Source organism: Hemiscyllium ocellatum, chromosome 20 (assembly GCF_020745735.1).
Source record: "Hemiscyllium ocellatum isolate sHemOce1 chromosome 20, sHemOce1.pat.X.cur, whole genome shotgun sequence".
NCBI classification, from domain to species: domain Eukaryota; kingdom Metazoa; phylum Chordata; class Chondrichthyes; order Orectolobiformes; family Hemiscylliidae; genus Hemiscyllium; species Hemiscyllium ocellatum.
The window spans coordinates 39,176,860-39,199,006 of record NC_083420.1 but is presented as its reverse complement, the minus strand read 5'-3'; the positions used below and the strand labels follow the sequence as shown (position 1 = coordinate 39,199,006).

Here is a 22,147-nt window from a genome sequence, read left to right as displayed (position 1 = left end):
ATATAGCTAGTCCAGTTTAGGTTTTGGTCAATGGTAACCCCCTGGATATTGGTAGCAGGGGATTTAGTGATTGTGATACCATTAAAAGGGGGTAATGGTTAGATTCCTTCTTGTCAGATATCATCATTGGCTGCTATTTGTGTGGCATATTGTGAGCAGGTTGTTGCTGAGCAGATGCTGCTTGATAGTACTGATGATATCACCTTCTATCTCTTTACTGATGATCGAGAGTAGTCTGGTGGAGCGGTTATCAGCCAGGTCGGATTGTGCTGCTTTTTGCTTACATTACACACTGGGCGATTTTCCACATTATCAAATAGATGCCAGTGTTGTAGCTTTACTGAAACAGCTTGGCATGGGGTGCAACAGTTGTGGAATGCACTTCTTTAATACTATTGCTGGGCCCATAGCCTTTGCAGTATTGAGTGCTGCCAACTATTTCTTGGTATCACAAGGAGTGAATCAAATTGCCTGAAGACTATCATCAGTGGTGCTGGGGACTTCTGGAGGAAGCTGAGCTGGATCATCCACTTGGCACTTCTCTCTGAAGATTGTTGCAAATGCTTCAGGCTTATCTTTTACATTGATGTGCTGGGCTCCCCTATGATGGGATGAATGGCTTCCTTCATTGCTTTTTTTTTCAATAACCTCACCGTTTATCATGTTCAATCATAGACAGTAAAGCTAACTGTGTTATTTTGGGACTGCTTCTTATAACAGCTGAATTGAACATATTAAGAATCTACTACTAACTCCTCATCAATTTGATGTCAAAGATGCCTGATGATCAGATTTTGAAGATTATTCTGCATTTGAAAGACATTTGAATAATTCCACCAAATCTGTTGTATCTTTCGATCTCTCAGTCATGAAGAGTTGTTGGAAACCAATGTAATTAATCTGAAGTGATATAATTTTTCCTTTGAGTTTGGCAAATATTCTTCAGAGGCCTTTAAAGTATTTTGAGTAAAGTTATAGATCACTGGATATTTAACTTCTAAGCTGGTTAAAGTTCTTCAACATGCATTGCTCTTAAAATTCTACATTACGTATTTCTGCTCAGCACCATGAAGTGATGCTTTCTGATGATTTACATCTGTTCCACATCATTTTGATCTCTGTATTTAAAAATGCACTCAGCATTACTTTGACTTTAAGTAGTATTTTTCATGCACCATACAATCCTCTGACAGATGGTTATAATTTAATTGTCTTCAGCCAAGGATTTTCTCATCTAATATAGTAACACTCATCCCTGTGTTGTTTGAAATTAGTTGGCTGACCATTAATCTGGTTGAGATGAGTCACCTTTTATCCCTAAGGTTGATTTGTATCTTCCAAAGGTAGCACATCCTTATATAATGATATGTGTTCTAATGAAGGTTATGCTGTGGTATTTTGGCTTTTCTTCCACAGGTGCTTGCTCTAAGGTGGTGACCTCTTTGTGCATATTAGCATTACCAGTATTGTAGTTCAATGATTGTTTATGACTCTCATAAATTCTCTGGAATATCCCACCTTCTTATAAAAGTTGCATTGGCATGATAAGATGGACATTGTTTCTGTTTGTGTCTTTTGAGCTCTGGAACAAGAACTTTTTGCATCAAAGGATTTAAGGAAACTTTGTGTTGGACTGTCAGGATGTTTTAGTTTTCTTTATCTTAGAGAGTTGATGAAGTTTGATGAGATTCTTGAGCTACATTGGCTTTCTTTTCCTATCATTCTGTTGAGCTTTCTTGAATTTCAGCTTCGATCACTATCTGATAGCCCTTTCCACTGTGAGATTTTTTTTATTGTGACATGTCTGAAAGAGAAATTCTAATGCTCTCTCAAGTTGGTTCTGGTTGCAAATTGTCACAATTACTGAATTCTGACAAATGTGTAAAGATTATTAGTAAAGCTGTCAATAGGTTTTCCAGGAAGCTGCACTCTTCTGTTAAATCTTGCTGTACCCATGAATGGTTCCTGATGTAAAGCAATAATGTTTTGGCATTTTATAGCATGATCTGCAACGGGACCTACAGAGTAAAGATATATGTTCACTTGATCCATTCTGGGTTTCTTCTGTAATTATGAAGTGATTGTATCACAAATTGTCTCTTCCATAAAATCCAATACAATTTCATTTCTGAAGGATTTGTGATGTTTTAGCACTGCTTGGAGGTGCAATTTCTTTCTCTATTTTCATCATATTTAACTTCTTTCGTTTCTCTTTGAATTATTTACTCAGAGTCATACAGCACGGAAACAGACCCTTCGATCCAACTTGTCCACGCTGAACAGACATCCCAATCTGACCCAGTCCCATTTGCCAGCATTTGGAAAATCCAGAATAACACAGCATATCCCTTTAAACACTTCCTATTCATAAACCTATACAGATACCTTTGAAATGTTGTAATTCTATCCACCTCCACCACTTCCTCTAGCAATTTGTTCCACACATGCACCACCCTCAGCTTAAAAATATTACCTCTCAGATCCTTTTCAGTCTTTCCCCTCTCACCTTAAACCTATGCCCTCTAATTTTGGACTCCCCTACCCTAGGAAAAAGACCTTGGTCATTCACCCTATCCATGCCCTTCATGATTTTATAAACCTCTCTATAAGGTCACCCTTCAGCGAGAGAAAAAAAACCCAGCACATTCAGCCTCTCCCTATAATTCAAACTGTCTAGTCCTGGTAACATCCTTGTAAATCTTTTCTGCACCCTTTCAACATCCTTCCTATAGAAGGGCAGCCAGAATTAGACACAGTACTCTAAAAGTGGCCTCACCAATGTCCTCTACAGCCGCAACTTGACAACCTAACTCTATACTCCGTGACTAATGAAGGCAAACTCCTTCTTCATCATCCTGTTTACCTGTGACTCAACTTACTAAGGAATTGTGTACCTGCACTTTGAGATTTCTTTATTGGCATTATTCCCCAGACCCATTAACTATATAAGTTCTGCCTTGGTTTGCCTCACCAAATTGCAACACGTCACATTTATTTAAATTAAACTCCATTTGCCTTTGGGCCAAGCTAATCAAGGTCCTATTGCACTCTGCTATAATCTTCTTCACTGTCCACTACACCATCTATTTTAGTGTCATCTTCAAACTTACTTAACCATATATCCACATCCAAATTGTTTTATATAAATGATGAAAAGCAGTGGACAAAGCATCAACCCTTTGCGGCACACCACTGGTCAGCATTTCAATCTGAAAAGCAACCCGCTACCATCAGCCTCTACATGTTACCTTCAAGCCAATTTTGTATCCAATTAGATGGCTCCCCCAGGGTCCCATCTGATCTAACCTTACCAAGCAGTCCACTACACAGAACCTTGTCGAACACTTTGCCAAAGTCCAGATAGACAACCCCTCCCGTTCTGCCTACATTGATCTTCTTTGTCACCTCTTCAAAAACATTCAGCGAAGTTAGTGAGACATAATTTCCCATGCACAAAGCTATGTTAACTATCCACTAGTCACGTCCAACAATTTACCCGTCATTGATGCTGGGGTCACCTGTCTATAGTTCCTCAGCTTTTCCTTACAGACTTTCTTAAATGATGGCACCATGTTAGCCAAACTTCAGTCTTCTGGCATCTCAACATGGCTGTCAGTCAAACAAAAAACCTCAGCAAGGGGTCCAGCAATCTCTTCCCTAGCTTCCCACAAAGTTCTGGGAAACGCCTGATCAGATCACAGGGATTTCTCCATTTCAGTTGATCTAACTTCAACCTAAATGCATACAACCTAAAGCCTATTGTAGGAAGAATGTCGACAAATTGCAGAATTTGGGATAAATGTAGCTGAGATCTGCATGCCATATGCTCAGAAAATTAATTTATATTATACTTGATGAGTTGTATGTGGAGATTTGTAAGGAATACTGCAGAAATGACTCTGTAAGAGTTTGTCATTTCAATTTTTTTTACAAGAGTCTGTTTACCTACTTTATCAGACTGGAATTCTTATGTTTTCAAAACATATGGATGTGCCTTTATTCAATCAATATCTAGCTTTTTGTATTTTTGCTGTGTTGTATTATTATTATATTGTAGCTACTCATTGTTTCATTTTCTTCAAGTGGCTGAATTTAGACATGATCAGTCATTTACAGTATGGAATTGACTTGTACACTGTGAAATACTTCCGGATGTCTTGAAGCAAAAACACTTACTTTGATAAAATAAAAAAAATGGTCTGCTCAGTAGTTCAGTGGTTAGCACTGAACCTTAAAGCACCAACAACCCGAGTTCAATTCCAGCCTCGGGCGACTGTCTGTATGGAGTTTGCACATTCTCCCCGCGTCTGTGTGGGTTTCCTCAGATGTGCAGGTTAGGTGAATTGGCTACACTAAATCGCCCACAGTGTTCATGGATGTTAAGTTAGGGGTATTAGTCAGAGATAAGTACAGGTGGTAGGGTACGGGAATGAGTCTGAGTTGGAGGGTCGATGTGGACTTGTTGGGCAAAAGGGCCTGTTTCCATCCTGTAGGAATTCTAATTCTAATTCTAAAAAATCCTAACCTGTTTTAATTATTTCTAGATGTTTTCAGCTTTTACAGGGAAGCTTAGTACTGCTGTCAGTGTCGTTGCTTTTTTAACTACTGGCTATTGTATTCACAGAAGCTGACAGGCTTTGTGTGCTTCTGAGCTACTGAATATTTAAAGATCCCTCCAGTTTTCTGACTGGAATTTTTCTTCTTTCTTCTCCTCGGATAGATGTGGCTTTTGTAGACCTGCAGATTTCTTCAGACTGTACCCACTGCTGCTACTATATTATTTGAAGCAGTGCTGCCCATCACTGCCAGTAAATTATAATGGGAAGCTAAATTAAATTGCCAGGCAACCAACACTCGCATCATATTTTAATGATGGGACTGAAAAGCTAAGGGTAGTTTCACTGCTCCCAGTCCTTTTCGCTGGCATTAATCTAATCTGGGAAAGGATGCTCATACAAAGTCTTCAGCAGGAGACGGACTTAATCTTAATGACCAATAAAATAGATTTGTTATTTAACAGCTAGTTACATTATATCTGAGATACCTAAAGCTCTCTTGTGAAACCTCAGGCTCAATTTAATCTTAAATTCACATTGCTACAACTGAAAAACTCTCACACAGCATTGATAACAAACGTAGAGCTGGCACAGTACTGGTCAGGTCCTCCCAGGAGCAACCCTGCTGGGCAAAGCTTACCTCATGATGTTAGTTAATCCTTTCAGGCACTAATTGCCTTACGCAACATCAGCCACTCCTGAAGAACTTTTTTCTTACATTGATTTATGTAGGATATTGGTGTTGCTGGTGACAGCAGCATTTGTTCCAAAACTGAATTGACCTTGAACTGAGCACTTCGTTCAACCATTTTACTGTGACGTGTAGTTATGTGTAGGCTAGATTTCATTCCCTAAAGGATATTAGTGAACCAGATGGGTTTTCATACAATGATCTGTACAAGGCTTTTTTGTTAACTGAATTTAAATTCCACCAGCTGCCATAGTGGCATTTAAACTGTGTCCCCAGATCCTGGGTCTCTGCATTACTAGTTCAGCGACATTAATGCTATGCCATCATTGCCCCCTAAGCTCTTTGAGGGCATGTCTCATCATTGCCTCAGTGCCTCCTTTGACTCAGTTTCATGTTTTTGTATGCTTATCCTCCTGTAAAGAACATTGAGACTACTATGTTAAAAGTGCTATATAATTGCAAGTTGTTATTTATTCAAACTTGGAATTCAGTTATTCAGAACTTCTAAAAATTAGATTACCATGATTGTATTTTGGACATATTTATGGATGCTCCTTCCTCGGCACGGATTACCGTTTGAACCTCCAGCCTTGTCAATTTGCCTTAATGTCACACATAGCAGTAGGTTTCCTATTCCTTTCTTAACTGCAAAACTAGGATACCTGTGCTTTGTTGCTGAAGTATGCAAAATCAATAGCACTTCAAATATGTAGCTATTTATAAAGCATTCCCAGAGGACTGTTTGTTCAAGGTACTATTCACATGAAGGTGGCTTTCTTGACAGTGCTTGGTATTTTTCTTTGTACCATCAACTGGAGGATTCCACCAGTATCATCACCAATTTACAGAGGGAGGGGAGGATCAGTAAAGATTATGGGGGAAAAAAAACAAAGCAAAAAATGCTCTTATAAATTGAGCTCCTAGCAACCAGGCTACCCTAGCAACCAAGTTACCCTTGCAACCAGGCTACCCTAGCAACCAGGCTACTCTAGCAGCCATGCAGAGGATTATACTGTCTTGTATTGTATTTCGTGAGTTGGATTAACTGGTGTTTACTTGATGGCATTTAGAATCATTGGAAGCTTTTAATCCTTGCTGGTATAAAACAAACCTCAATTGATCTGTTTTGAAGAAATACCACCTAAAAAAGAAATTGTTGGCATTGCAATGTATTCCTCCTTTATTTCAGTTTTCCTATCTCAATAAAGCTGCTGACTTATCCTGAGGTGTTCTTGCAAGAATATTTTTGCCAGCTCCTAAGTGTTTCCACTCTAGAGTGAGCATCAGTTCAAATTCAACGCCCACTTTCTGCCCAGCAGTCGCTGAGCATTAGGAATCCCTGATGAGGTTTCTCTGCTCCACCCTCACACCAGGTCAGTCTTCATTTCTGTTGCTGAACTTCAGTTAGCTTAGTTGGCTGGACAGCTGGTTGGCAATGCAGAGTGACATCAGCAGTGAGTTCAATTCCCACACTAGCTGAGGTTACCATGAAGATCCAACCTTCCCAAATTCACCCCTCGCCTGAGGCATGGTGACCCTTGGGTTAAAATGCCACCAGTTCTCTCTGTCTCTCTCTCTCTCTGTCTCTCTCTCTCTCTCTCTCTCTGTCTCTCATGAGACAAACTGAGGATAAAATTAGTAACCTGGGAGCTCTGTGCTGTTTACTCATTTCTCATTGACGATTGTTTCCTCTGGCAGGGTAAGTTGATTATAAGGTTACACTTTATCTTATTGGAGGACTTTTAGTCTCAAATTGAAAAGGACCTTAGCTTAACATCCCACCTGAAAGAGGTGAGAAGAAACAAATGACCTAATCTCATGTTATGTTCCTGACTCTGACCTATATTATCCCTTCCTCCACACCTTTTTCAGTGGATCAGGAGCCCATTGAAAGATTAAACCTCCCTTCTCTCTGACCCCAAGTCACTGAGACATATTTTTGTGAGCTCAACTGTATTTTAAAAATGTATAAATCTGTACATGAGGAAGTGACTCAAGGGAGGTGCTTGTCCCTTTAAGACTGCCACTACCAGTGATATGATTAGACTTGGTAGTACTGGGGAATGAGCCAAGTCTGCGGCAGCGACTCAGCTGAGAACAGTCCAATAGCAGGGCTTGCTCACCTGCAGTGTGGGCTGTAAAATTAATTTGCTGCAGACACTCTTATTTATAGCACATTAGAGCTTCTGTCAGCCCCGAGTACAATTGCTGGCCATCCATCGGTGTCCTGCATCATCAAACCACAAACACGTACTGATCCGTGGGACATGATTCTCCCTGCCTGTTCCAGCTCCCAGTACTCTCCTTCCTGCCCCATGCTGACCGGCTGCTGTCTGTGTCTCTACTGTCAGTCCACCCCTCTGCAGCACTTAATGGAGTCATTTCAATGCCACTGATGTGTTGTTTACTGTCCCCAAAGCTGTTGGGTGTTTGCTGCTTTCTTGCCCTCAGATCCCTCATTTTGAAAGGCTTGTTATTCGCTGGGCAGAGAGCTATTTCCTGAAAGGCATGGAAAGACAAGCTCCAGCATCCTGTGGACTGAGTTTTTTAAACTCTTCACTGGTCTCTCCTGGTATGCCCCCTCCCCTACCCCCTACCCACTTTAGCTTCCATGATTCACCTGAACTTTAATGAAGTGGCTATTTAGTTTTTGTGTGTGAGCCCAGGCAAGGGCTGATGCGCCATGGGAACCATCAAAGCATCTCCTGAATCTCTTCACTATTCGCGTGTATTTCTTATTGGAAGGGGGGAGGCGGCACTCTCGTCCAGCCCAGCTCCCTGCTGCATACACCTGAGAGCATGACCCTCTGTGTTCTACAGTGAGAAGCTAATTGTTTTAATTACAGTGCCATGAACTGACACTTCTGGGCCAGTTCTTCCCAGAGCACTGACAATAAGCCCGTGACCAGCTGCCTGGAAGTGCCAAGACCAGCCTACAATGCTACCCCCCTTAAATTCTCTCTCCCAGTTCAGTGGGTCTGGCATTTAAAATTAATATCTGTATTACCTTCTGCCCTTCTCCCCTGCTGCTGTCTGTCTGCTTGTCCCTCAGCCTATCCTCTCCCAGTCCATCCTACCAACCCACATCCAACCCCTCCATTATTGACGTGTGCCCAGTGTTCATTGGGATGATTTTTATCCAAATTCTATAAACACCGGCTCACCAATACTCCTACCCACAGTGAAGAATTTATCAGTACCCTTTTTGAAGTGAGTTAACGTCTATCTAACATTAAATGAAAGGAACAGTCTTGATAGGACTAGCTGTTCATTAAGGGGACAATCTTGTCACATCTCTCTTTAGTTTCTGTGTTAAGATTATTAATTAGATTCTCTTCAGATGCCGGACGTTTAAAAATGTGATGCTTTTTAGAAGTTCTGATTGGTTTAGGCTGATTTATAAATGTAATCACATGTTGGAGGGTTTCCAAGATTGTGTTGCACTGATCTCCAGCCATTTATCCTCCTGGGAATGACAGATATTTCATAGGGAAACTTTGAGCAAAACTCTATACTGGCAACACAGTCATACAGCCTCAGAGTTATACAGCACGAAAACAGACCTTTCGGTCAAACTCATTTGCATCGACCAGATACCCTAACCTAATCTAGTCCCATTTTGCCAGAACTTGGTCCATATCCCTCCAAATCCTTCCTATTCATCTCCCCATCCAGATGCCTTTTAAATGTTGTAGTTGTACCAGCCTCCACCACTTCCTCTGGCAGCTCATTCCATACACTCACCACTCTCTGCGTGAAAAAGTTACCCCTTAGATCCCTTTTAAAACCTTTCCCCTCTCACCCTAAACCTATGTCCTCTAGTTTTGGATTCCCCTAACCTCGGAAAAAGAGTGAAGCTATTCACCCTATCCCTACGCTTCATCATTTTATAAACCTCTATAAGGTCACCCCTCGCCCCTTAACACTTCACAGGAAAAAATGCCCCATCTTATTAAGCCTCTTCCAATAGCTCAAAATCCTCCAAGCCCGGCAACATCCTTGCGAATCTTTTCTGAACCCTTTTAAGTGTAACAACATCTTTCCTAGAGATGGGCAGTCAGAATTGAATACAGTCCTTTTGGGCGGAGCTGGGGGAAACTGTTAAAAAAAATACCCCGCCTAACCTAAGAGAGAGAAGGAACAAACGAGACAGGGGCACACATGAGAAATTTTGCACTTGGTTAATGAGTTGTTGGGAAGGTGCAGAATTGTTAAGTCTTCATTAACTATAGCCAGATTTCCACTCTCTAGAAGGGAAATTCAATCTGTCTATACGCCTCTCCCTGCTTCTTCCTTTCTCTCTTTTCCCCTTTGTCTTTATTTCTTTGTTGCCTTTATTTTTGTTTCCTTCAGCCAAAGAACAGAACCAGGAGAGAGATCTTTCTAAGCATGCTGCTGATGATTGTGTATTTTATCTGTCTGCAGGTAATTTTGCTGCTGGCCTCCAGGGCTAGATGAATGTTTTAATCAGCTTCGGGTAAAGTGCTGACACTGACCTTGACCCCACACTGTGCCCGTTATCTGTATGGGTCTCACACCACTCCAGCTGCCTATGTCGCTCGGTTAAGTGGTCTGCATGCAACTCCTCTGTGACATGACTTTTAATAGTCGGATTGCATTTTATTAACAGATATCCTGAAGGGATAAAATCTGTCAGCATTCCCTCCACTGCTTTAATCCAGCAGCCACCTCGCACAGCCATGTGCATTTAGTTTCAGCACTGTTGCGTTTGAGGGTGCTTCTCTCTGCTATATTGGCAGCTGCATGTAGGGCGCAGAGATTTACTAGAAAATCATGGGCAATGAAAAGTCTGAGGTTTGCTGCTGGTGGTCTTAAGAGTGGAGAACATTAAGGAAAGATTTATTTTAAGTGTTCAAAATCATGAAAGATTTTGAGAGAGTGCATTAGGAGCAACTATTTTCAGTGGAAGATGGCTTGGTAATGAAAGGATGCAGATGTAAACTAATTGGCGAAAGAGCTAAGAGCAATATGAGGACTTTTATTGCTACAAGATGTGATGATTTGGAATGGGCTACCTGAAAGTTTGTTGGAACCAGATTCATACGAATACGAGGAAGCAATTTAGCGTTTGGCAGCTGTTCTGCTGTTTAATCAGATTATGGCTGATCTGTGGCTAAACTCAATATATTGGATCCCTTTTGCAAACAAAAATCTATCAGATCCGTTTTAAAATTAACAATTGATTGAGTATGTGGAAGAGTGTTCCAAATTGTACTTTTCTTTTGGAGAAATACGTGGATCAGTCAATATTTGAAGGGGAAAAATTTGCAAGATTCCAGGAAAGAGCAGAGAAATGTGACTAATTCTATAGATTCAAAGTGAAGAGAAGATCTCTCTTATTATAATGTGCTTCAGAAGGTCAGAACATCCCAAAATGGTTTACTGCCAATGAAGTCAGAGGCTAGGAATTCTGCAGTGAATAACTCATCTCCTGACTCCCCAAAGCCTGGCTACCATATCCAAGGCTTGAATAGTGCAGCAACACTCATGAAGCTTGGTACAGTCTAGGTCAAAGCAGCCCACCTAATTTGCACCACATCCACAAATATTCACTCCTATACACAACTAGTGCTCAGTAATAGCTGTGTGTAGCATCTCTACAGATTTGAAAAGATGGTGCACTGCCGAAATTCTTCAAGGCTCCTTCGCACCTTCAAAGCCCATGACCATTACCATCTGGAGGGATAAGGATGGGATATATATGGGAATACCACCACTTGTGCATTCTTCTCCAAGCCACTTACTTTCCCCTCCCTTGAATAATATTGCCACTCCTTCAGTGTCACTGGGCTAAAATGCTGGACCACCCTCCCTAACAGTACTGTTGGTCTACCTAAACCAGATGGACAGCAATCGTTCACGAAGACATTTATACTGGGATTGGACTAGGAAAGAGACAAACTCCTGTTGAGCAAAACAGCTGTAAGAAAATTACCTTCTCACACCACTCAAGCACTTGGCCACGAACAGTAGGTAGCTGAAATTGCATTTTCTGGGGAATATTTATAGGTTGAATCATACTCCTGATTCAGTATTGGATATGGGTTTTTTTTAACTTAAAAAAAATTACATCACAGGTGAGGTGCCGGAAGACTGGAGGTTGACTAACGTGGTGCCACTGTTTAAGAAAGGTGGTAAGCATAAGCCAGGGAACTATAGACCAGTGAGCCTGACGTTGGTGGTGGGCAAGTTGTTGGAGGGAATCCTGAGGGACAGGATGTACATGTATTTGGAAAGGCAAGGATTGATTAGGGATAGTTAACATGGCTTTGTGTGTGGGAAATCGTGCCTCACAAACTTGATTGAGTTTTTTGATGAAGTAACAAAGAGGATTGATGAGGGCAGAATAGTAGATGTGATCAGTAAGACATTCAACAAGGTTCCCCATGGGAGACTCATTAGCAAGGTTAGACCTCACGGGATATAGGGAGAACTAGCCATTTGGATACAGAACTGGCTCAAAGGTAGAAGATAGAGGGTGGTGGTAGAGGGTTGTTTTTCAGAACGGATGCCTGTGACCAGTGGAGTGCCAAAAGGATCAGTGCTGGGTCCTCTACTTTTTGTCATTTACATAAATGTTTTGGATGTGAGCATAAGAGGTACAGTTAGTAAGTTTGCAGATGACACCAAAATTGGAGGTGTCGTGGACAGCGAAGAGGGCTACCTCCGATTATAACAGGATCTGGACCAGATGGGCCAGTGGGCTGAGAAGTGGCAGTTGGAGTTTAATTCAGATAAATGCGAGATGCTGCATTTTGGGAAAGCAAATCTTAGCATGACTTATACACTTAATGGTAAGGTCCTAGGGAGTGTTGCTGAACAAAGAGACCTTGGAGTGCAAGTTCATAGCTCCTTGAAAATGGAGTCGCTAGTAGATAGGTTAGTGAACAAGGCGTTTGGCATGCTTTCCTTTATTGGTCAGAGTGTTGAGTACAGGAGTTGGGAGGTCATGTTGCAGCTGTACAGGACATTGGTTAGGCCACTGTTGGAATATTGCATGCAGTTCTGGTCTCCTTCCTATCAGAAAGATGTTGTGAAACTTGAAAGGGTTCAGAAATGATTTACGAGGATGTTGCCAGGGTTGGAGGATTTGAGCTATGGGGATAGGCTGAACAGGCTGGGGCTGTTTTCCCTGGAGCGTTGGAGGCTGAGGGGTGACCTTATAGAGGTTTACAAAATCTTGAGAGGCACGGATAGGGTAAATAGACAAGTATTTTCCCTGGGGTTGGGGAGTCCAGAACTAGAGGGCATAGGTTTAGGGTGAGAGGGGGAAGTTACAAAAGAGACCTACAGGGCAACTTTTTCACACAGAGGGTGGTATGTGTATGGAATTAGCTGACAGAGGAAGTAGTGGAGGCTGGTACAATTGCAACACTTCAGAGGCATTTGGATGGGTTAATGAATAGGAAGGGTTTGGAGGGATATGGACCGGGAGCTGACAGGTGGGTCTAGATTGGGTTGGGATATCTGGTCGGCATAGACGGGTTGGACCGAAGGGTCTGTTTCCATGCTGTAAATCTCTATGACTCTAAGACAGCTCAACACCACCTTCTTGAGGGCAGTTAGGGATGGGCAATAAATGTTGGCCTAGTCAGGAAAGCCAACATCCAGTGAATGAAACAAAAATATTTTGAGGTGTAGCCATTAATATAATGTAAGGAAATGTGAGAAAAGACAGCATTCCTGACAAGGGAACATTCCTTCATAACTGGATTGAAGTGTCAGTTTAGTCTCTGGAGTGAAATTTGCACCAACAATCATTTAACTCCAAGGTGAGAATGGTTGTAGCTGACTATTACATCAGCTCTTAAAATAACAGATTCTGTAGTTCTCTCCATCTGTCTACCTCCCCATTCTCCTTTGAGACCCTCTTTAAAACTAACCTGTTTAATGAAGCTTTTGGTCACCTCTCCTAACATCCTGAGGGCTTGGTATCCATTTCTGCCGAAATGTTTCCTTTTTAAAAAATATTTTTCAATGTTAATTGAGCTGTATAAATGCTATTGTCAAAGTGTAACTAATTTCATGTAGTAATAGAGGAATTTAAGAATTAAAATTGTAGAAGGAGCTTGCATTTATAGAGTACCTTTCACCATCTCAGTGCATCAATGTGCTGCTTTAGCCAATTATTTGCCTTCTATTGGATTGTTGTCGTTATTAGAATATGGATGGCACATCAACCAATTTTCACACAATGAACTCCCACAAACAGCAATGTGATGACTTGCTATTTGTGATGTTGATTGAGTTAAAATATTCTAGGAGAAAGTGAGGACTGCAGATGGTTGGAGATCAGAGCTGAAAATGTGTTGCTGGAAAAGCACAGCAGGTCAGGCAGCATCCAAGGAGCAGGAGAATGGACGTTTCGGGCATGAGCCCGAAGAAGGGCTCATGCCCGAAACGTCGATTCTCCTGCTCCTTGGATGCTGCCTGACCTGCTATGCTTTTCCAGCAACATATTTTCAGCTCTGAGTTAAAATATTGTCCTGGAAACCAGGGAGAACTCCCTGTTGTTATATAAAATAGTGCTACGGGTTTGTTTCTGTTAATTAAAGAACAGATAGGGAATCAGTTTAATGTCTCGTTGAAATGACAGCACGGACTGGATTATGCGCTCAAGTGTCTGGAGTCTAACCTGAGCACTCAACTTGCTGCTGGAGATGCACATATTACCAAACGATCCAAGGCTGAAACATTAATGTGTTGCTTGTTAACTGTGGAGCTAGGTAGATAGTAAAATTCTGCTCATGCGCTGAACCTTTGTGTGACCCCAGAGAGTTCATACAACACATTAATAGAATGTCCTGTTGGCACAGCGGAGGCTGCTCCCCCAAGCTCAGTGCTGCGTCGAACAGAAGCTTTCACTCTGAGCTTTGACCTGCTAAGTGCTGGCTGGGAGTGCTTGACATTACTACCCCATCACTTCTCCCTTGAGCCCAACATCACCCCTTATTAATCAACAGGAAATATGTGTTCACATAAAGATAAATATCATCGAACAATAGAAGAGTTGATTTTCAATGCTGATCGAAATCTCTGGCTTGTGAGCTGAAAATGAGTCCAGGCAGAAGCTTTATTCCTAACTGTCGCCTTGTGTCTGTGGTTGGTTCTCAGCAGCATAACCCTCTCTAAGTGCATGTATTAATGTACTTTGGAAAGATTAAAATGCTAATGGTGCACACAGGCAGCCGCATAATGACAAAGCAGTGAACACAATGATGTGTTTTCTGGTATCAGCTTTCAAGGAGCAGAGAGGCGGATGATTAGAAATCAAACTCAGCCAATCTGTGATATTGTAACAGCCAGGCTTGCCAGTAGAAAAGGCATCTGCTATCTCCATGTTATTCTCCAATAATAGATACAAGCCTTTGCAAACCCTGTCAAAATTACAGAAAACGAACAGATATTGGTGGACCATTGTTTCTCATTGAAAATAACAGGAATTACAGATCCTGTGTATTATAGAGAATAGTAGAGACTGCAGTTCCCTGTGTATGTTATAGTGAACAGCTCAGACTGCAGCTCTGTTTGGTGGTAGCAGTATTTCCTCTGAGTTGCAAAGTGCTCAGTTCAAGGACGGTCTAAACATTGAGGATAAAAATTAAAGCCTAACTCTGCAGTACAATACTGAGGGAGTAGTGCACATGTTGCAGCTCTTGTCTTTCAGGTGATTGTTCAACAAACCAAGGCCCTGTCTCCTCCCTCAGGTGAGTGTAAAAAACTCCATGGCACTATTTTGAAAAAATAGTTACCCCTCCGTCAACACTAAAAAAATAGTTTATCTGGTCATTATCACTGATTTTTTTTGGTGCATGCTGTGTGCAAATTGCCTGTTACTATTTCTCAATTGCAACAATGCCAATGCTTAAAGTATTTTATTGGTTGTCAAGCCACTTTCTATTGCCTGCTGGTTGTGACAGGCAGTATATAAATGCATTTTTATCTTTATTATAATGAATCGTGGAGATTGCAGATCTATGTATATAATTTGAGTGATCAACAGAGACAACAGGCCCTTGTGTATATCATAGGCAATAATAAAGATTGCAGATCCTGGATAATTATGCGCTATAACAGAAATTGCAAGATGCTATATGTATAACAGAACAGTAGAGAGTGCAGACTCTGTCACAGAGTTTAGCAAAGACTTGGGCATTTCAGATTAGTAAACACAGTACTACAGTAGATTATCAGATACAAAAGAACTATGTGTAAAGAGACCACAACAGATTATCAGAGACTGGATTTGTGTATACATCAGAAATTAACAAAAATGGAAAAGTATTTTATGTATATTACAGAGACTGCAGATCCCTGTTTATGGCAAAGATTTTTTTCCCCAAATATGCACTTTATTCATAACATCTGTAAAAGTGTATAACATAAAGTTTGGATTTGGCATTACACGAAATAGAATACAGATCAGTTTCTTTTTATACAATACCATGCTGTGTCTCACTACGCTTGCCATTCCAGGTTATATTCACATTTTATTCTAAAGGTATCTGAAAATGGTTTGTGTTTGCAAGGACACAATGTACAAGTGTTTAATATCCAGAAAAAGGCTGGTGTCCATTGCAGCACAGGAATGGGGCTATGGGCCAGACCTGTACTGTGTAGAGCAACACTGAGAGTGCCTGACCGGTTTCTATAGCAATGGAAAAGGGACTATTGCTCTATCTGCCCAGTTTTTGTGTTTCACTGTGGTTATGTGTTTCAGTATTTTGGTGCACTCCAGAACATACTCCTAGTGTCTCCAGATGAAGGAGACAAAGGATAGAAGGCCCCAGCTCCCACTAAAGAATATACCATTGTTATTAACAGAAATGAGAGGCCAAGTGTATTGTACAGAATATTTCACATCAGATGCAAGACTGAACTGAGAACTATTTATAGCTGTTTTAGAGCAATTACCACATCAGAGGCTGTCAGAGGCAATTTTGCAATCTTTTATCAGCAGAAGATGGCAAGTATATTTATTGTTCTGTATGGTTTTTGTTCATTCACAGGGACCAGTGACACAAGTTAAAAGGCCATGCAGTCCTTCCGAGATCCCGGGGCTTTCCAAAGTAACCAGCAGACCTTCCAGCAGGTCCGGGCTGACTCATCTCGGTTAGACAGCTACAGGCAGCAGAATCCAGTTGCTCAAAGCTACGAGGCCCATGGGATCACGTCAAAGGAGTATTACAACCAGCAGTCGTACCAAGGCTATGGCAGCAACACCGCGGGCACTTACTACAGTGGCGTGAAACAGGCCTCTGCTCAGCAGCCACAGGCTCGAGCTCTGAGTGCGGCATCAAGTTACCAGAGTGGAGCGTACTCCAGGCAGTATCAGGGCGAAGGCCAAGCTCCGAAATGGGGCTCCCAAGCCTCGTCAGTGGGAGGGCTCTCTCAGTACGGCCAGGACTCTGCCTTTAAAAGCTCTGCCCCTTCCACGGCCGCTGCTTACCAACAGCAGCACATGCAAGGCAATGCTGGCAGGACCCCTCCTGCACTGTCCAATCAACAGAGCCACTTCATACACCAGGCCCACCACAAGTCCATCATGGGCCAAGCCTCCCCTTACATTGCCAGGCCAGCCCAGTTCAACCAGACCTTTCAGTCCTCGCCCAGCTCCTATCCCACTGTCCAGGATTACAGCCAACCTTCCCGCCCATATGATGGCTATGGCCAAATGCCAGCAAGTTCCCAGTATGAGAGGCAGAGTGCGGCCACATCGGACTACCCCAGCCAGGCTGGCTATGCTTACAAAGCTGGCATGGCCAAGAGCGGGGGCTATGACCAAAACAAGGCCACTCAGGTCAAACAGCACAGCCTCCAGTATCATAACCAAGCAAAGATGCACCTTCTCAATCAGTCACCTCAAGTGTACTATCAGCCGGACGCCCCAGTCAAATCTCCTGAGCAGTTCTATCAAACCTTCAGCCCCACTTCGAGTCACTCTCCTGTCTCCACGGTGGTAAGATCACCATCATACAGTTCAACCCCCTCCCCATTAATGGCCACCCCCGAGTCCCTGCAATACAGCCAGTCCACCGAGGCTGACATCAAGTCCAATGTCTCTCATCTGATGGCCCCCGCTGTTACCTGTACCACGCAGAGCTCCAGCAAGACCCCGGGGCCAAGTTGCAAGGAAAAGCTCCCAGAGAAATTACTGTCGGATGGAGCTTTCAGCAGCCTTGTCGCTCTGAGCTCTCAGGTGGAAAACATTCCCAGGACTGTGCAGCAGCTCTTACTTTCCAACACCCTCGCCCCTCACAGGAAAATGGGCAAACGCCTGCCGAAAAGGTCGGAAATCCTAAAGGAGTTGAAGAGCTCTGAGGAGAGCCTGTACTCTGAAGAAGCCCTGGGCACACCCCAGTCAGTGCAAGCTGAGCTGCAGGAGGGAGACTACTCCAGCAGCTCTGAGGAGCAACTGGACAAAATGCCATTCTTCCAAGGCCACTGCAGGAATTCTGCCAACCTGGATGCTTTGAGAAAGAATCTGGATACCATTCTGTCCTGCTCGGTTGCCTCATCCAACGACATGGCCGCAGACTCCAAGTCGGACAACTCTGCCCAGAGTGGTGAAGCTTGCCTGGCGTCGGCAGACTTTGAGAAGTTGGCTACTGATAGACAAACTCTCCTGTTTGCCAAGGAGGACATGAAATCCTCCAGTGTTATTATTCTAAAGGACTCTTCCAAGGAGAGGCTGGAGGCAGAACTGAAATTTAACCATTTTGGAGGGGACAAAGAAAGTAAAGGGATACATTTCAATCTGTACAATGCTGAGAGTTTTGCAGGCCACTTAATCCGCACCAAACGGCCTGGTCAAGGCCAGGCCCTTGTGTCTGATTGCAACAAGAGCACAGTGAAGAGTGACTGCTCGATGATGACAGAGGGTTTTGGTGATGCCTCTTACAGCGAATCCCAGGCTTTCCCCCACCCCATGGAGTGCAGTAACACAATCCAGCCCTTAGCAAGCGATTACAGAGAGAGCCTGGTGTCTAACAATAACCATGAATGCTACTCCTCCCAGATTCCCGGAGGCCCTCAGGATTTGGAGAAACTGAAGGCACTTGACTTGCCAGATCCGAAAGGGAAGGAGACCCCCCTGGGGTGGGAGGAGCTCAATGCCAACCTGTCACAGTGTGACGTTCAGAAGAAATTCCTTCAGAAACTCCAGGCCAACTTCAAACAGGAGCAGAGAGCATTACAGAAGGAGTTGGCTGCTGTACACTTCGTCCCAGAGATGGAAGACAAGAGAGAAGGGAATGAGGAGGAGAAGCCAGAGAACGGTGGGATCAGTAACTCTGAGCAGAGAGTGTCTACCGTGGAGCAAATTGAGAGCACGGGGATGAAAGTGGAAGAAGATGAGGAGCTCGCTGTGGAGTCAAAGGGAAGTGCAGTTTTACAGGATGTAAGAAAATCTGTTATCTGTGACGTGTCCCCCACACGTCAGAGTGTTAAGGAACTGGTCCCTGCACATTCTGAAGGGGAATGTAGCTGCTCAGAGGACAAGCTGAGCAGCACTGAGAGAGGAGAGGATAGAGCAGCTTCCAGTCCTGCCCCTCGCTTACTGCCACATTCCGTCATCCATGTGGGACCTGCAATCGGTGCTGAGCCCAAAGTTGGACAAGGGGATCCAGCAGGAGCCGAAATGAAGCCTGACGGTGAAAGTGGCAAATGCGAAGATACCGGGGAGGGCACAGTCCCTGAGCCACAGGCCATGCCCCAGCCTCTGGGTTTCCCAACACTGCCCTCTGAGGTAGTCAACTCGGCGCTGACCGAGATAGAGAATGCTCCCTCGAAGATGCCGGAGAGCAAAGGGCTGAGGGTCCGAAGAGTGTCATCCAGAGTAGGGCAAGGAGCCACTTTTAGGGGCAAAGACCATGCCCCACCTGAACCAGCAGAGAACATCCAGCCCCTCAAGGTAGTGCCGGTTGGCAAGCTGAGATGTTTGGGGTCCCAGCGAGAGCGAGCTAAAAACAGAGGGCCCCAGGAAGTTCTCAGTGTCTCAGAGCCTACTCGAATGTGCACTCGCTCTTCCAGTGCTTTACTGGAGCCTGAGGTGAGTGTCCAGTCCCGGGCTCTCTTGAGGAAGGGGATGGTTGCTCAGCGGGACGATGGTCCAAGGGAAACAAGCTGCAGCTCCCGGCACAGGGTGAACTCCGACTCAGACAAGTGTCTAATCCAAAGACAGGGAGGTTCCAATCCAAATCTGAGAGCTCACCTGACCAGACCCAGCAGCATGCTGAGCAGACCCAGTTACGGTCTTCATCCAGAGCAACAGATAAAGAGCCAAGAGCGCTTGAGCCAAGAGGCTAGTTCATATAAATCTGTTGTACTGAGAGCCAGAACTCGGGCCCAGGGAATGGTTTTGCAAAAAGATGTCAAACAACGCAAGAGCTGCAATCCTGTCCCCAGTCGATGCTTGACCACCAGAAATAGTTCTTCAGTGCCCAAGCCTCAAAGACAACCAACCCCCAGACAAGAGGCACTGGACTATGTCACAGAGGAGATGACAGGCGAAAGATTAAAAGCACGAAATTCAGCTTTAAGGCTCGGGGGCCAGGAAGACCAAAGATGTCCCTTAACACACCCTTTGAAAAGAAAAGGTTACTGTACCCTTTCACTGATCCCGGCTAAACGGCAGCATCAGATGTTGAAGGCTAACGACACAAGGACAGAGAAACTAAAACCTCTGGCCAGCCCATGTCCATCAGAGAGCAGTCACCCAACAGCTCAATCTGTGATGGCCAGACCCATCCAAGGAGAGAACAGTGAAGGGATAACAGAACGTTGCCTCAGTAAAGCGCTAACAGCCACTGATGGTGGTGCCCAGCCTGTTCTCTCTCTTAAGACCCCTCCGAAGACAAAGATTCTACCACCTCGCAAAGGTAGAGGCCTAAAACTAGAGGCAATTGTGCAAAAGATCACCTCCCCAAACTCAAAATCATTTGCTTGCAGCAACTATTCTGATAGTAATGTGACATGTTTGACCCTGGATGAGATCCTGTCCCTGAAAGAAGAGAAACTCACTGAGAACTCCAGCAATGAGGTAGAACAGACGTTAGTTGAGCAAAACAAAGTGACAGCCAAAGATGCTTCTTCAAAGATTGCCCTGGTGGAGTTGAATAAGAAATGCCTTATCACATCCAAGAGACTCAAAGAGGAAACAGAGTCGCCAACTGAGGAGAACAGCAGTAGTCAAGCGAAGGCTGATGGAAATTTATCTGTAGAACCAGAAAGTGTGGAGGCAGAAGACTGGCAAAGTGGGAAACTTTCTCCAAAGGACAGAACCACAGAAGAGAAAGAGGGGAAACAGCTTGCCTCCCCTTCTTCTATTTTGTCTTCTGTTTCAGAACCAGGCCCCAATGAAGAGCTGGAGCATCCTCCAGGTGACATGGAGCTGAAGAGGCAAGCCCCACCCCCAAAGAGGCGCAGTCACCAGGCAGGAAGTCAAAAGGTCAAACAAGCCAAGAGTAATTCTAAAGCTAGAAGGCCTGCTGGACGAGGCAGCAGAAGAAGAAGAAAGCACCTCAAAGGGAGCAAGAGTACAAAAGCTGCCCACAGACGAAAAAGTCAACTGAAGAGAAGAAACCTTCCCCTCGTGGAAACCAAAGAGCCAGTGATACGATTAAAATACGTGTCGTATAAGATGCCAAGAGCAGAGAACAACGCCAAGAGCTTTTCTCCTTATATTCGTGTTGAGAAGAGCAATGAGGTATCGTCTATCTGTACAGTCATTAACACCCTGCCGGAGGAGCAGTCCAGGTTCCAAAAGATGAAGAAAAAATCTTCGTTCTCACAGCCCCCTGTATCAGTCAGCAAGACATTGCCAACATCTTCAGCTATGTTACCAGGGCCAGTGGTGCTCGATTCCGCCAAGCAAGGCTGCCTGGTCTGCTGCTTATGTGGAAGACCCAAGAATCACAAGGAGCTCGGAGATCTCTTTGGACCCTATTACCCAGAGGATTATATACCACCAGTGACAAAGAGCCAACATGTCAAGGGGAAGTCAGAGATAAAGAGTGAAATCAAAGAGAAGCCAGACGAGCTCACCGTGGACTCAAAGGTTGCTGACTCGGACAACGAGAGTGCTGTCAGTATTACAGCAGAGGTCCCGCCAAGTTTGGAGAAGGCTCCATTCAGTCCAGAGAAAGCAACTGAGGTAGAAGATCAGAACCCGCTTAGGACTAGCTCGAGAGAAAAATGCAAAAAGCTGAGCTGCTACTGCTGTGAGAAAACGGCTGAAGACATTGAGCCAAAGAAAGTGAAGAAGAAGCCAGGCTCAGAGGAGGATCTGCAGGCCCCTGAGCTACCCCTTGACCCCCATGAGCATTGGTTACACGGAGCCTGTGCTGTGTGGACCAGTGGAGTGTACCTGGCTGCTGGGAAGCTGTACGGTTTGCAGGAGGCTGTGGAGATGGCCAGCGAGATGGTGAGATATGAAACTCCGATCATTAGTCGGGGGCCGGGACATACTGCCTCTGCAAGCACCACAAAACTGAACTTGCTGCAAAGTGACCATAATAACATTGTGCATGAGTCCGAGGCATACAATAATACAGTCACGCTGGAACTACTAAGTTCTTTTTTAAGGGTTATCTGGGTTAGAACAATGTCCCTTTACCTTCTTGTGTGCAAATTTGAGTCCAGTTTAGAGTAAAGCGATTGAAAATCCCCACATTGGCCTTTGATAGGGAAGCGGGGGATTCCTGAGGGATGGCAGACTGGAATCACAGTAGTGCACTCCCTATCGACCATCCATCCGACAATAACAGCACAAGTGAAGGTAATTCTCCATTCCCCCAGGCAGATATTAGACTGCAAGGCAGCTTCAGGAGGTAATTCAGGCCCCTCTAGCTGGTGGCATGGAGTCTGGGGAGAGACATAG

The 22,147-nt window shown here is 43.9% G+C and overlaps 1 protein-coding gene across 1 annotated transcript in view; it reads left to right on the top strand.

Annotated features, from left to right (window-relative positions):
- The window catches only part of LOC132825469 (transcription factor 20), a 48,588-nt gene that overhangs the window by 19,423 nt on the left and 7,018 nt on the right, over nt 1–22,147 (top strand). The window contains exon 3 of the mRNA XM_060840777.1: nt 16,278–21,691. Within this exon, the coding sequence (XP_060696760.1) occupies nt 16,304–21,691 (5,388 nt within the window). The 5' untranslated portion in view covers nt 16,278–16,303. The remainder of the gene's footprint in view (nt 1–16,277; nt 21,692–22,147) is intronic.